The 11,014-nt window shown below is 42.9% G+C and overlaps 1 protein-coding gene across 1 annotated transcript; it reads right to left on the minus strand.

The window, feature by feature from the left end:
- Positions 1-470: 470 nt before the first annotated feature.
- On the minus strand, positions 471-10,592 carry ccnf (cyclin F). The gene is made up of 17 exons (XM_034539658.1): positions 10,328-10,592; positions 9,264-9,415; positions 9,051-9,157; positions 8,873-8,940; positions 8,525-8,721; positions 8,030-8,083; positions 7,543-7,647; positions 7,107-7,184; positions 6,552-6,706; positions 5,946-6,110; positions 5,665-5,788; positions 5,359-5,539; positions 5,118-5,205; positions 3,789-3,888; positions 3,540-3,673; positions 2,648-2,826; positions 471-2,379 (listed from the first exon to the last, which is right to left on the minus strand). Exons 1-17 carry the CDS (start codon positions 10,338-10,340, stop codon positions 1,916-1,918), a joined length of 2,364 nt encoding a protein of 787 aa, XP_034395549.1. The 5' UTR covers positions 10,341-10,592; the 3' UTR covers positions 471-1,915.
- Between the last annotated feature and the right edge of the window lie 422 nt (positions 10,593-11,014).

An 11,014-nucleotide genomic window follows, 5' to 3' on the forward strand; every position in this document is an offset into this window, starting at 1 on the left:
GAGGTTTCGGTTGTTGGACTTCTATTGAACACAACCTAAAATTAAATGTTTTTCTTTAACATTTAAATTTCCACGTCGCTAATAGTTCTCAAAGTCCAAGAAACGCAGTGAGTCATGGAAAAGAACGACGCGACATGCCCTATATATATATATATATATATATATATATATATATTCTACTAATCAGAATAATAAATGTAGTTATAACCATTACAAATTAAATTGTGGCGGCACAATAAGTAACACTGAAAGAAAATGTGCATGATGGCTTTTTTCCTTTCTTCTTTTTTTTTTTTTTAATTTCAACTCCATACAAAATTACATATTCCACATCACAAACACGGGACTGTAGAAAAACACAAGTTTCACGAAGAGAACTGCCTTTTTGGAATGAAGCGAAAACAATTTCAAGTAGTAGTGGCATGTTCCTTGTCTTTCTCCACGTATACATATAGTACTATGTACATTTCTTTTTTTTTTTTTTTAAATGTAGGTTATAACCAGCCTGGTATAACAGTTAAAACTTTATTTACAGACAGTGACAGGCTTTTAGGCGTCGTGTACTGTGTCCCGAATGAGGAAATACAGTACTTTCAAAAACCCCATCAGGTAAAAACGTGTCCTTTAGTGTCTGAATTTCTTTTTCACTCAAAAACACTTCAGTATTGATTGTTCAAGCGGGGAAAAGGTTACATTTCATTGAATTGCCCCGCCCGTCTGTGATGATAAAAGTGCGAGACCCAATTCAGATGGGAGGAAAAGTGGGTTGAGTCCAACTTCTCGCTATCAGCATGTTACATGTAACTTCGAGTGCCTCGCTACATTTGAGCTGAATAGTTAATGACTGTCTGGCAGTAAACATCTGGATGATGGGCTCAGGTTTGTACAACACTCATCCAGTTGTTGATTCATGGTTAGTTACATCATCAGCATGTAATGTCAATATCTCAACAGCAAACATCTTAAAATATGTTGTTCCCGGTGGGATTAGTGTGCTAAAGGTCTTTTGGGAAATATGGATCAAACTGGTGGAATAGATATCCGCACACTTAAATCTATGCAGGTGACACTATGTTCTTAGCTTTCGGTTTAAAAAAAAAAAAAAAAGACCTTTTCCAGGTAATATGGATAAAAAGATTATTAAACAGCACAACCGGGGTTTATGCACTCTAAAAGACGCAGACTACTAAAAGAGTAATTTCACAGTTTCTATTGAAGTAGACGCCCCTGACAATACACCGCAACAGTACCTTTGGCAAACGTATGGAGAACTTTAAAAAACAAAAACCGAACACATTCATACAATCATATTTTTTAGGCTTCAGATGCAGACATGTTCATCAACAAGATGACAGTAGTCACCTACTGATGATGTTCACCAACTACAAGATCGTCTTGTACAGACAGTGCATATCAGCGACCAAAAACATTCCCAATAACATGACAGCTATGTTTGAGGCTTTTGTACAATACGAGTTTAACAATGAACACCTTCGTCAACAACCCCCTCCCCCGCCCCCCCAAAGAAACAAGCCCATGAGGTTTCATTTCTTTTCCAACTATCTAACGTGATCAGAGATAGGATGTTGTAGAAGCCTGAAAAAACAACAGAAATGTTCCTGAGGAAAGTCAAATCGTGTTCCAGTGGTTTTAGAGCAGACTGTCTTTGTTTATGAGAGGTATGTTATTGGACCATGCCTGTAAATGTTTAAATGAAATGTAACAGAAAGGCCAGTTTCCTGGTAATTCGTTCGTTCCCCCAGCCCCCCCCCCCCCCCTCACTTGAAAGTCTCTTGATCTTCTGGCAATTAACGGCTCAGTGAGGAACATCATTGAGAACTGAAGAAAAGTGCTGGAGGATGTTAACCGAGCAGGCGGCCTCTGAGCAACTTGAGGCCAGTCGAGAAATCCCTGTCTATAGGCTCAAAAACCCTGCATTGGCTGAATACTCGTCCTCTTCTTCCTCCTCCTCCTCCTCCTCCTCTTCTCTTTCCACCTCACCTCCACTATGAGCCGCTGAGTTTTTCCTCTTCACCTGTTTGGTGGAGGTGCCCCGGGGCCTCTGCATGGGCACCAAAAGGCGGAAGCCTGGCTGGGCATTGGCGGAGGCCGTGCCCAGGGAAGCTGGAACGGTCTTGAATGTGCAAGGCATGAGGGTGGAGGAGGAACACGTGGATGAGGGGCTAACACTCTGGACGGAGGAGTATCCTGAACTGTGAAGGTCTGCCGGGAAGGAAAGGGGTTCCTTGTCTTTGCAATCCTTGCTCACCTCCTTTTCCACTTCAGAGAAGCTGTCTTCGTCGCTGGACAGAGCTCTGCAGTGCTCTAGCCTTTCGTCTGCGTCAGTCAGCGAGGGCAGTTTGATGGGCATCATGGAGGCTGTTAAAAGAGAAACAATTAAGTATTTTGGGTAAAGTTTAACCACACTAGAGACCCTAACACTGCATGTATGGCTGCCATCCTCCATCGTCATTTGGCCATGAAAGTAAGCCTGAATAATATGCCTAAATATATGTGCTGGTTTATTATGCTGAAAGTTGCTGAATGTACCGACTTATGCATTATTGTCCTCTTTGCAGAGTGAAACACCTTTGAGACTCACACTGGAACAAATGTGCCCCTTTCCCTTCTTTTGCTCAACACTCACAATTGCAGTCTCTCTCTCCCTCGCTCTCTTCCTCACGGTCCCCCTCATAACCGGAAGAGGAAGTGTCCAGACTCCAGTCCAATATGTCGCCGAGCAGCGTCTCCTCCTGATTGGACAACTCTGCTGTGGGCGTGGCCACGAAGCTGGCTCGGTGGGCCTGCAGGGCGTCATCCCGTCTCCTGGGGAGAAAGCGGACACGTGTGTTACAGCGAGTCACCGGAGCGTCTCACAGATGGCACAAACAACCCCCTTCTGGGCACGACGGCTCACAAGTCCACTCATTATGGAGCGCAGGAGACTCTGCAACAATGGAGCAAGGAAATGAGCAAGGAGAGCTGTGGGTGGGTGGGGGAGGGGAATAGTCAACCCAACAATATCGAGGTATTTGGTCAACAATATTGTGATAACTGATTTTCTCTACATCACCATGGCCTACTGTCAAGAATAGTAAAGTCGCTTTAACAGCGTCTTTCTCTGGTCTCACATGCCATCAGTCAATTTAACTTCCTGCTTTATTACAGATGACTTTGTTAGATTGTGTTACCTCCAGCTAATTTGGATCAAATACAACAAGATAGTATTAAGAGGCGCAATACCAATATTTAAAAAAAATTAAAAAAAACAAGTGTCCCATATTGCTATTCGCTATATTGGATAACATCATAAAACCAATAGCATTAAAAGTAAAAGTGGCCAAATGCCATTAGAAAGCCATGCAAGTTTGAGATTTCACACAAGAGGACGACTTAATAAAGAAATAGAAAAATGTCTAGGGGATAGCGGGGTATATTGCATTGTGCAACATGTGCAAGTGTTCACAGCAAGGCATATGCAGCACTGTGTTTTACACACACACGTTGTGATGGGGAATGTGTGTTGGTCAGTGGTTTACCTCTTGTTGGTGCTGGACGGAGAGGCGAGGAAGGTGTGGAAGTCTGCTGGTTGACCAGTGGGACTGGGAGGCTCCATCTGAGGATCCACCTCAGGAATCTCCAAGATCTGACACAGCTCTTTAAAATCCATCACCTTGTGGGAAGCCATGAAATTACATTAATAACCAGTTTCAGACAACTATTTAGAGACATGCTGTGCTCCAATTAAAAACAGTGTGTTCCTATACTGGCAAAACCGTGAAAAGTACCTTTTCTTTGCTGATGTGCTGGAAGGCCTCATCTTCAAACCGTTGTTTAACACCAGTGAGAGATACATGCCTGTAATCTTTGGGAACATCTTCACTGAAACTGAGTAGACGGAGAGAGCGAGGGGGGGGAAACAAAGAAAAATGAATGAGTTTGATCCACTTTGCTTGCTGCATCCTTATAAATCAACTCTTGGGGACAAATCTTGTTACTTGTCCATTTGAGAATTACAGTTTGTCAATACGACGCTCACCTATCAAAGTGACTCACCCTGAGGCATGTTTCTGTGACTCAGTCGGTGATTCACTAATGGTCTCATCCCACCCCCCCCCCCAATCCACCCCCGGATCTCCAGTCCATAATATTCCTATGGTCTCTAATGGCTCTGCAGCTCACTGGGCTTCACGTTTGCTTTAATACCTTGAGGCGCATCCATTTTCTTGGTCAGCAAACATGATAAACCATCTTAAATCTAATCAACGTGGCTGTACGGGCATGCTGAAAACAGGGTGCAAATCACCAATCTATTTTCTTATAACTTATAGTAACAATCTGAAAATGGACTGGAGGGTTTTTAAAAAAAATGGCATTTCAAACTAATTGTATTTTAAGAAATGTTTTGGATGCCAATACTAGATTGTTTTACCACTTCAGGCCATCAAACGTATATATACATATACATATATATATATATATATGCGTATGTATATATATATATATATGCGTGTGTATTTATATATATATATATATATATATATATATATATATAAAAATTAAACCGATTGAGAAGGTAAAGATCACTTTGTTTGAAGCACTCACAGCTGGTGAAATATGGAACCTCTGATGAGGGGTTGAGAGTTGACTTTGGTTTGTTTTAGAGAAAAAGGTTTCGGGAACCACCATGTTCACATCACATGGTTCATTTCATGCTTTTTCAGTTGCATTATTAATACTTCTAGCCCATCAGCATCATCTTCCTTTCTCTACTGTGAAGGGAAATAATGTAAGCAATGCAAAATACAAAGTAGACAACTTTCCATGGCAACTAGCTGTTTTTGATCAGCAGGTTTTTTTAAAAAAAATTTTAAGAGATGATAGACTTACCCTGCTGACAACAAATGAAGTGTAATTTGAAATGCCCTTTAAGAATAGATTTCTATGCTGGCTGACCCTCTTACAGGGCCATGATAGCACAACATCTCTTGAACTGAACAAAGGAAAAAGTAAAGACCTGCATGTGCTGAATGTAACTTGACAGACTGGGAGGATGGAGCAGCAGCAGGAGGAGGAGAGACACAAATTGCGTGGCCATCAGTTGACTTAACACATACCACTTGACATACAGCAGCACAGACAGGGAGGCCAGGTTTTCCTTGGAGAAGCCTGTGTAGTCGACTAACTGGCTGGGCCAGAGGGGCGCTGCAGAGATGGAGACAGTAGAAATAAGTCACGGGGGACACGAACGTAACACTCAACTAGGGCTGTAAATTATATTAGTTCAAAAAAAAGGAGCATTTTCACTACATGTGTTTAAAAAAGGGCAATACAGCGCTTGTCAAACACTGTTATTACCATAGTGATGTAGCGCCCGTGTAAGCAGTAGTGCAGCGCAGGCCAGTTTGGAAGGTGGCGGCGTGGCGAGAGCAGAGTAGAGCAGCGACAGCTCGCAGATGTAGCTGAACAGGTGAGAGGTCCGCCTCTCCAGAGGGAGCAGAGACAGCAGCACCTCACCGTAATCCAGCAGTGTGGGGCTCTGAGGGGGAAGTGCATCAAATCATTCTTTACATTGGAACATTTACGTAGTAAAAATCATGTTTTTTTGGGGGGGGGAGGAGGTCATTGATACACCTGAGTTTCATCTTTATGTGTTGTACTTACCCTGATTTTTCCCTCCAGCACAGCGACGACCTCCCCCATCATTCGAACCAGGTCCTCATACTTGTAGGTGTTGTCTGTGAGCCAGACAGCTTCACGTATGGTCAGGATTTCTTTACTGACATAGCTGAAAAAAAAATTAACAGTAAAAAGATAGCATTTTTAAATCTACAACACATTTTTATTTATTGAAAACAAAAAAAAAAGGATTGATATCCCAACTTAAACAAACTGTTTTATTAAAAGTGAAACATTTCAGAAAATAGGCATGTGTGCATTCTCACCGTGTACAAACTACCATGCAGGCAATTCCCAATAACTGGAGGCGAGCCTTGGGGACAGAGCGCATAGCCAGGTAGCGGTCCACACAACCCACTGTCACATGCAGCGTCAGGCTGGAGAAATCCTTCATGGTGGTCACCTCCACAAGCCAGTCCACCAGGATGTACCTGACAGGCAGACGAGGAGAAATTGACGCTAGTGTGAACTAAAAATGGATATAATTGATAAAGATTCTCGTGTTTACAAGAAATACAGAAAAGAGAGAGCATTGCTGTGTATACAGTGTAACAAGAGGCCACAGATTGACGTCTTTAACCTGCATGCCTTACACCCAGGCCATTGAAGACGTAACTGAAGCGGTCTGTTCGATGTGCCGCAGAAGCAGCTTTTTACTGGCTACACCTGCAAGCGCACACATGGTGCCCGGTTTGTGGGATTGTTTCTTCACTTTTTGGGACCCAGCAGAGCGCTGTGAATCTTCAACTGTTCCAGAGTTTGAGCAGACAACATCTGTGCGTCCGGCTCCTTCCTCATTTTCTATTTATTTCATACATTAAGTGTGCGCAGACCTTTTACATATAAATGGGTCATAATGGATCTATGTCTACCTCATGGTGTCCTTGATGCCTTGCCTCAGGATGCCCTGAGCGCAGTGCCGTGATGCCGGGTTCGAGGAACCGAAGAGCTGAGCCACCAAGTCAGAGCAGGCTTTTGACTCCAGACCCAGCGGGTTCCCACTGCTGCACACTTTAGCCAAGGAGAGCTGAGGAAAGAAAAGACAATGTGGTAAACAAATGTTTCAGAATGGCTTGACAGTGTGTTGAATTTGATCACACTATAAACAACAAAAAGGTAAAGTAATGCAATTTTCTGCTATGATTACAGAGCTTGTGATTTGCATGAGTCGGCCTCTTGACACTGGCAGATATGTTTCAATAAGAACTTAAAATTCTGGACGAATAGAGGAGTTAGAAATGAAACAAAAACATGACAGATGAAGCGCCATCAAAAGACAAAAACACATCCGTCTTTGGCATCATTGCAGTGAACCGCCGAGGGCAAATAAAGACAAAGAAGGCCATCACAAGACTGAAAAAGAACGCATTAAATCATCTTGCTGCATCAATATACTGGCAATGTTCTGTCTTCAATCACATACACACCTGTGCCTCCCAGCATCCTTTGCCAGCATAGTCCCTGAGGGTTCGGATACACTGGAGGTACCTGCCTGGATCTGCCATCTGAAATTAATTAAAAATACACACACAATAATTAATTAATTTATATATATATATATATATATATATATATATATATATATATATATATATATATATATATATATATATATATATATATATATATATCAAATAATATTGTAATTTTATTAACATTAAAATCTTATTTGAATTAATTTTTCTAATGAATATACTTGCTACTAGAAATAAAAAGTGTTTTCTTATTAGTCTTTTAATCAATTTAATGCAATTATAAACTCTTGACCTGGAGAAACTATAAATAAACCTAAAAGAAATAAATAGGTCAATGTATCCAAATATAAAAACACTTAAAAAACAAAAAATAGAGATTCTCACTCACAGCTGCTTTCCGGTTGTGCTCCCACAACATGTAGGAGCTCTGGAGACAGCCAGCATGTGACGACTCCTCCAACATAGATATGGCATCCGAGCGTCTGTCATTGCCCTGAAAAAGGCCACACGGTTCCAGGTGTGAGTGAAAGCTCTTACGAAACAAAGTGTTCCGGTCTCAGATGCTAACAAAAGGGGGTCCAACATTTTCTCGTAGACACATAAAAACACTTGTGTGACATGATACCGAATAAAAACAAAAAAAATCAGAGTTCAATGGAATTTAAGTCATTTTCCATACTATCAAAGAACACCAAGTAAAAACAAAATCGACATGGACGGTTGCAACAGCGGAGGGATACGAAAGAAGCAGAAAACAACTGCCCCCGTCTGTGTGGTTAATAACTAGCCGAACAGCACCCGTGAGCTATGCACTTTGATTTGAGGCCAATAGAAACTTGTTCACCACACCCAAACACACTCTTGTTTACACTCACTTCAAACAGCTGCAAAACTCTGGCCAAACAGTGCAACAAGGGTCCTCTCTTCTCCTGTAGAAAGAGGGGTAATTGATATAATTAATTAGAATGCGATGCCTTGTAAATACTCTGCTGTACACCTTTTTTGTTATTATGAAATTATCCATGCAGTCGTGAATGCCATGTTCATTTAAGCCATGGCAGCATTTCCACGGAGCAATAAAACATCAGCCTTGTTTAGAGCTTTATTTGGTGTCATGACAAAAGCATTGAAGATGAACAACTTGTATCAATTGGGAGAAAAGGAGGAATGTGGCCGGTTTGCGAATGCATTCACACCGATCGCATCGTCACTACCACTGATCTCATATTTGCATTACTGAACAGAAAAGATACATTTAGCAATTATTAGTGCTAAAATTGAATGCGGCCCAATTGTCCACAGATGTTGGTTAAAAAAAAAAAAAGGAGGCACGGTTTCATATCCTCTTGAATGGGAAAAGCCAAACCTACCACGTTACTGTCACACTCAGCCTTGAGACGGTCAAACACCACGGCCTTGCAGCAGCTGCCAGTGGGCGACCACGGGGGACGAATAAACACCCAGATGAAGGGATCCGTCGTGGGAGAGCGAAGGCTCTCTGCCAGGCTGAAGAAGTGGGACGCCTTGCGACCACATACATCAGCTCGCCCCTCATCACTCAACAACGCTGGTGGAGAGAAACAAGGCACAAGTGATGAGCTGTAATCACTCGTAGACATCATCAAGGGGAGGGGGGGGGGGGGTTCAGTCCCCAGTTACATTTAGTCGTAATTTAACCGGGATGCCCTTGTGAGATAGTTGTGTAGTGCTTCACTTACGTCCTTCGTTGTACAAATAAGCAATCCCTAGCTTCACAGCAGCTTCAAAATTCCCTTTATCGGCAGCTCTGAAAGAAGATAGATGATGCCGGTAAAAACTCATGCAGAAGAAAGAAAAATACATCCTATTTTTCCAGGAGCTGAGCTTTTTTTGTGTATTTGACAGAAGTGACTGTACCTCTCAAATAGCCATAAGGTGTTGGGGGATGGCCACGTGTCCCTGAAACTGACCCTGGCCCATACACTGGAGTGGTTGTCAACAATGTCCCGCAGCTGGGAGTGAACCTGCAGAAGTCAAGACAATTAGTCCATCACAAATCTGGGATGACATGGCACATACGCGCTACTGGTTGGGTCGTAGTGTTACAGTGTCTCCAGCGTGTTAACTCACCGCTCTGACAGACAGCAGGTCCTCAGCGGAGAGGCACTGGAGCACACAGAGGAGGATCTCCTCAGGTAGAGACAGCAAGGTGAGGGCTGGAGTTCGCTTACGCACACGCTTCCGTGCCGGAACGGAGTAGCATTTTGAACAACGGCAGTGGACTAAAAAAAGACAGAAAGGGTCGTTCAAAGTTAAACATGTCAATAACAAGTTCACAATACTTTGGCGTGGCTCCCATATTGGGTGCAAGAGGCACACACACACACACACACACAATCATCGAAAAAGTATTTCACATCTTAGTGCAAGATCCACAAACTAATTATCACATTACAGTCAGATAAATATTTGCACTTCACTTAAAAAGCAGGCCAGAAGCTGGTCACTGTGCCGGCTGATAGTCAGACATGTGAAGGGGCAGGTTATGGCTCCACATTTATATATAAAAAAAAAAAAAAAAAAAAAAAAAAGCCTAACGTAAAGCATCTCCGGGTGGTCAGTCAAAGCCTCTGTTTGAATGCGCTAATGTTTAAAAATTTCGTGGAAAGAGGATTCACCTAAAAAGACAAAAGTATCATAATAAGCTCACAACATGACTATATAAAATGTTTTTTTAAAAAAGGAGTGTTGTGAGCGTTAACAGCGAGCTAACGACGAGCATCAAAACGCAAGTGAGCGCCCAAATTTCCCTCCTGCGATTCAAACGCCACTCACGTCAGGTTACCTCGGCACGAGCCATTTCACTGCTTTTATAAACCACCACGCACGCGTACAGTAACACACACACACACACGTAATGCAAACATCGCCAGCGTTAAAGCCATTTGAAACACACACACACACTAAAAGTTACTTCCAGAAGGTATCCGGGGCTAGCTAACTCACGTCACCCCCCGGTTAACGTTGGGAGTTGGCTAGGAGGCGCTAACTCTGTCAAAGTGCTAGCATTAAAATCATGTTTTTTAAAAAATAAAACAAAAGGCACGTTCACAAACACTCGCTATACATCAAGTCGTGCCCACAGCGACGGCAGCGAGAGCTAGTGTACTTAAAAGTCGACTTGAGCTACTCACCGCCCGCTTTCATCGCAAGTGCAGCGATGTCCTCCTCAAACGGCGTCGCCTGTAGCTAAAAAAGCACCGAGCGGCGACGTAAACTAACGCGTGCGCGCACACACACACACACACACACAAACAGACTCACGGGATATATAAACACAACATGCGCTAACACCCGGTGTTACTACAGCTGCTCGCTGCCTCCGTTAGTTTGGCTAAAGTCTCAACAAGTTGTTAGCTGTTTGCCTGAATTCAAAATTCAAGCACGCGTCCTCACTTTGTTGGACCCGCCCCCAAAAAAGCTACTCTGGGACCGCCCGCGCGCACCGTTTAAACGCAAGATTGAATCCGATTGGTCCGAAGTGGTGACGCCCCTCTGCCACATAGTGGCCCTGTGATTGGCCGGCACCGAGAGCGCTACTGCCGATTGGCCATATTTTATAAACTTGGACAATATTCCGAGATCATTGGACAACGTAACGCAATTTCGAACTACGCGCTCGCCAGTGGAGGCGTGTGATTGGTTGACCTGATTACGAAGACGGTCTACGGGACCCGCCCATTTAGTGTAGGTTGTGGGAAATGTAGTTAGGCAGGAAATGCAGTTTAAAGGTACCCTGTTTAAAGGGCCAGAGGTGAATTTGTGTTACGGCAATACAGGAACTATTCCGAAAAATAAGAAGAAGAAAGTGCTTTGAACAC

Source organism: Cyclopterus lumpus, chromosome 8 (genome assembly GCF_009769545.1).
Source record: "Cyclopterus lumpus isolate fCycLum1 chromosome 8, fCycLum1.pri, whole genome shotgun sequence".
In the NCBI taxonomy this organism is placed as follows: domain Eukaryota; kingdom Metazoa; phylum Chordata; class Actinopteri; order Perciformes; family Cyclopteridae; genus Cyclopterus; species Cyclopterus lumpus.

What these genes read in the sequence shown, in the direction of transcription:
- ccnf (XM_034539658.1), bottom strand. An exon ending in GAGTTTTGCAGCTGTTTGAA is followed by an intron (nt 7,648 to 8,029) that starts GTGAGTGTAAAC and finishes GGCCTTTTTCAG; the next exon opens with GGCAATGACAGACGCTCGGA. An exon ending in TGCATGGTAGTTTGTACACG is followed by an intron (nt 5,789 to 5,945) that starts GTGAGAATGCAC and finishes TTTTTTTTTCAG; the next exon opens with CTATGTCAGTAAAGAAATCC.